Source organism: Vicia villosa, linkage group LG6 (genome assembly GCF_029867415.1).
Source record: "Vicia villosa cultivar HV-30 ecotype Madison, WI linkage group LG6, Vvil1.0, whole genome shotgun sequence".
Classification (NCBI taxonomy): domain Eukaryota; kingdom Viridiplantae; phylum Streptophyta; class Magnoliopsida; order Fabales; family Fabaceae; genus Vicia; species Vicia villosa.
In genome coordinates, this window is record NC_081185.1 from 76,944,874 (window position 1) to 76,949,758 (window position 4,885).

General features: G+C 33.4%; 1 protein-coding gene across 1 annotated transcript; it reads right to left on the reverse strand.

Annotated features, from left to right (window-relative positions):
- Nucleotides 1-1,168: 1,168 nt before the first annotated feature.
- LOC131613912 (F-box/kelch-repeat protein At3g23880-like) lies at nt 1,169-2,257 on the reverse strand. The gene has a single exon (XM_058885549.1). The coding sequence runs from the start codon at nt 2,255-2,257 to the stop codon at nt 1,169-1,171; it is 1,089 nt and encodes a 362-aa protein (XP_058741532.1).
- Nucleotides 2,258-4,885: the final 2,628 nt, after the last annotated feature.

The following is a 4,885-nucleotide window of genomic DNA, read 5'->3' on the forward strand; positions in this document are numbered from 1 at the left end:
TTCAAGAAACTTTTACAACAGAACAAAATACAGGAAATTTGCACATAATGTAAAATGCAGAAAACAGGATATTCGAATAAAAGTAAAGGGTTAATAGTCATTCACCCCCCTGTCATATAGGCGAGTTTTGATTTTTCCCCCTTTAAAAAAAAGTTTTGGATTACCCCCTATAATTTTCGGGCACTCCTTAAGCGTGTAAAAACCAGGGGGTAAATCAAAAAAATGTATTTTACAGGGGGTAATTTTTCCTCTGAGGGAAAAAGACTTAGAATTTTAAAAATTTTAAAATTATAGGGGGTAATCCAAAAAAAATTTTTAAAGGGGGAAAAATCAAAACTCGCCTATATGTCAGAGGTGTGAATGACTATTAACCCAAAAGTAAATTAGATAATGTTTGGTTGTTTGTTCCATGTTATAGCTCCTTTTAAGGCCTATAGGGAAGACTAACTTGACTTAAACATGAAGTCAGGGCCATCTCAAATTTTTGGAGGCCATGTGTAGCTATAGTTTTTCTATGAAAAAATAAATAGAAGCTCAATTTATTCACGATATAACCTGACAAATAATTTATGGGACACTATTTACCTATAGTTTAACTTTGAAAAATTTGAGACTCTGTTAAATTTATTTGAGAAAATTATAGAGTTGTAAAAATCTCTTAGATATAAAAAGTCAAACTATTCGAACACATAGAGTAAATTATTAAATTTTCCAGGTCTCACAATTCGTATAGACGGGTCATATAAGTTGATGACATTTTAAGAATAAGACTCACGGCATGATGAAGACTTCTAGACATGGACGATGGAAATTATTTTTCAAGGTGGACCATTTTTTGCACCATAGTCTATCTGATGTCGGCAATTGACTGCAATGAAGAGGTATGAAACTTCTTTTCATCTGCATTTGACTAGTTCAAATGCAGGCGCATGGCAACAAAGTTCATCGAATGTACCAGCAACGTGACATGTGAACTTTCGATAGCGATAATGATTGGCATGATCAAGTTTATATTAGGTGGGTTTTCACTTCTTAAAGACAAAACAACTTAATCATATCGAATAAATAAAGTATCATAAGAAAATGATCACACAACCTATTATATAGCAATAGCATAAATGTATTAACACAAATTCAAACAATTAAATCATTCTAGAGGAACATACTTTCAACCATACCAAACCAAACTTTCAACATAAATCTTGGAATTCAACGGCCAAGATTTAGGGATGCTTTTTGCTCTATCATCTCTCCAATTATAGAGAACAAACTGACTTAGAAATTTGTCTGTCAATATTAGTGTATCATTCTTCTTCAAAAGGCATAACGGCAACAACAGAAAAATTTCATTTATATCTAAAATATCATAACTAATTTTAAAGATTTGAGTCCAAGAGTCTTCAACTCCAAACTCTTTCATTTGCCATATAACTAACTCAGTTAGTTTGAGATCATGGGAAAAACAAAGACAATCATTTAACACACTTAGTTTTGATTCAATAAGTAGTCCTTCGTCAAAACCGTCAGGTGGTAGAAACCGAGTATGTGTCTCTGTGCTCAAATCAAGTGATATAATTGGCCCTAAACCAGTGTCATTATGAATTTCCAACCAAATAACTCTACCATTCAAATTAACAATATTCATCCTATAATAATGATCCAAAGGAGAATTTTGAATATTTCTCCAAGCATTATGGCCAAGACTAAAAACTCTAACCTCTCTTGTATTTGGAATGAAACAGACAACCTTATAAGTATCAGTTGAATGATCATAACCAAATGTCAAATTACGAGGATGGTATGGGTCCGTATGATCACTAAAATACCCTAATTTTTCTGATATTATTCTCGTGGCAGGATTCCAAAAACGAAGATACATATCTTTATGCCCAATGTAAGAGAAACTTAACAAGCAGAGCAAACCATTGCAGGAACCAACAATATTGAAGCCGTCAATATCATTCGATTGATGGTAAGGATCATTGGGAAGAGTCATAGTGATTGGATCCAACAAAGGAAAAGTTTTGAAATATATCAGACCCAGAAAAGAAGATACAAGTGTGAGGTCCGCATTCCCGGCGGATCGATTAAGGTGTTGTCTGACAAAGGTGGGATGAGAGATGAGTGACTTCCATAACTTACTGACACATCTCAGTCGAAGGAGTGTTTTGACCGGAAGAAAGGAAAGCACTTCGGCGACAAGTTCTTCCGGGAGGAATACCGGCGACGGTGAGACGTTGGGAGGAAGGAGATTCATGTTACACCATTGAAAGTTGAACCCTAATAACAGACACAGGAAAATTGAATGATTTCAAAACTGCAGGTCTCGTGGATTGACTTATAGTATTGTTCTAGCTATAGAAAGTTGAGCCCTAATAACAACTTCATAGTTTCTGTTTTTTTTTAAACAATTATTTTTTTTCATTTTATAACTGCCTTTATATTTAAAATGTTAAAAATTTCATTAACATAAAGTTAATATTTAAAATTACACATATACTAAATTTATTTATTTATTTTTTTAATCAAGAAATATATTAATAAGGATCAAAAGATCCAAGCAAGATTACAAGATGAGGGGCTAGAAACAAACCCAAAATAAAATAAAATTACTCACTAAATAGAACCTAAGATAAGTATAGCAAAGAGTTTTTGCTAAACTCATAAAAGTTACAATTAGAATGATTAATTTTCTCTATAAAAGACCACCTCCATAGCAAAACTTTGCAATCCCAAACGATGTCTCTATAATTCCATCCGTAATTTTTGAAAATGATATCATTCCTACAAAGCCAAATGCTCCAAACAATAGCCAACCAAATGCTTCTCGCCTTACCGTTCTTAATATTCAACCTAAGACAAGCTTCTCTCCACCTACAAAAGCTTTCTTGGAAATCATGGATCAATTGGAATTTCAATCCCAACCAATCGGACATACCTTTCCACTAAATTTATTTTTCAATTAATAAATTTTGGAAAAAAGTTATAATAAGTTATTTTCTAAAAAATGAATATTTTTAATAAAATATAAGTGTGTATAGAATTTTAATACTAAAATAGTTGGAAGGTATGAAATTTTATTTTTTATAGATTAATATAATCATATCTGTTTATAGAATTTTAATATTAACATAGTACAAGTTAAATATCACAAAAAAAAAAAAGATTGTATAACTTAAAAAGACAAATTGTTAGTTTATAAAAATATAATAATAGTATATTATGACATTTCAATGACAGATCATGATTGTTGGAATTGCTTTGTTTAATTATTCTCATTTCACTGTATGCTAGAAATCAACGCACTCCAAATTTGTTATTCTTAGTTTTATATTATATCGAATTTGTGTTCGTTAGATCATATTATGTTAAATGCAGGTATAAAATAACATAACCATGTACTAATCAACACAGATTTTTTGAAGTTCGTCGTTTCATTAGATTGTGTCTTGTGAGTCATATTTCTGTTTGGATTTCATTATTGTTGTCAGATTGTTGTGTGTTTTCTTCAATAGGTTTGTCGAAGAACTGGAACTTTATATAATTATATTTCTTGGTTTTAAAACAAAGATGAAAAAATTAAACCCAATGAAAGTAGTGATAAACACATGAAAGAGGGATTTAAATTCTAACTACCATTTTAAATTAGAAAATTTCTTCACCCACCTCCTAACCTTCTTGCCCACCCCTGGTGAATTTACCACACTACCCCTAGTTTCGGAAGTTCATTTTCGAAAAGGTACTTTTTTTTGGAAAAAAGGTGTTTTCGGAAATGAACTTCCGAAAACGTGTTTTTTTTAATATAAAATATTGATTTCGGAGATGCATCTCCGAAATAAAGTTACATTTTCAGAAAATGTGGTGTTTCGGAAGTTCATCTCCGAACTCACCCCCCATGATGGAATTCGGAAATGAACCTCCGAATTTATGTCTGGACAGAAGAAAAATGAAAAACAACAACGATTCGCTTTATTTAATCGGGTGAAGATTACAACGATAATATTACTGAAAATTAAAGTTACATATTGTTGAACACGGGTAGGTGGGGATGAGTCAACATTTTGATAACGTCGTCCGCCGATCTTTGAAGTTTGGCGTCCAACTCGATCGGGCCTTTCGAAGAAAATCGGTCGAACGTTCTCCACATAACCGCTAAATCTTCGTCGTTCTTGATCTCAAAATGTGTGAACTTAATGCCTCCCTCGTCGTTAAGCGATGGCGAGCAGTACTCGAGCTTGACAACTTTTCGATTCTCGGGATAGCGCAAAAGCGTGTTGAGCGACGGTATCAATTCCGCAAACGGCGTGTCGCGCGAGAAGCGAAATTGGAACGGCATCGGGTAGCCGGTTTCAAAGTAGACGAATGCTAGGTGGGGGTAGGTTTGTGTCATTTGTGTTTTGTGGTGTGAAGAGGATGAAGAAAAGTGTGTAGTATTTATAGACTTATTGGAGCATTGATGACCCAACAAACCTTATCCTGCCTCAGGGGACATTTCGGAAATGAACTTCCGAAAATAGGCTCCAGACATGTATATTTCGGAAGTTCATTTCCGAATTATGCAGAAACAGAGGTGAATTTTGCATTTTGTGCATTGCATTCTGTTTTGTGTAAACAATACCAAAAGCATACAAAATAGGCATAAAATAGGCAATGACAACATAAAACATACTTATATTATATATGTATTGAATCTATCCGATTTTACGTGATAAACAACAATACATACAAAAAATGATCGTTACAAACAAAAAACGATCCGGAACGAACTAAAATTCACCGAACCAATCGGTGGATCCTAAGTCCAAAATAGGCACGTTCTTCGACCGCTCTCTATTTTGCTCGCGCTCTTTGCTCATCATTTCTTCAAACTCCGCCATTCTCGAAA

Bases quoted from the DNA above. Each gene is read 5' to 3' on its own strand.
- LOC131613912 (XM_058885549.1), bottom strand. From the start codon at position 2,257: ATGAATCTCCTTCCTCCCAACGTCTCACCGTCGCCGGTATTCCTCCCG.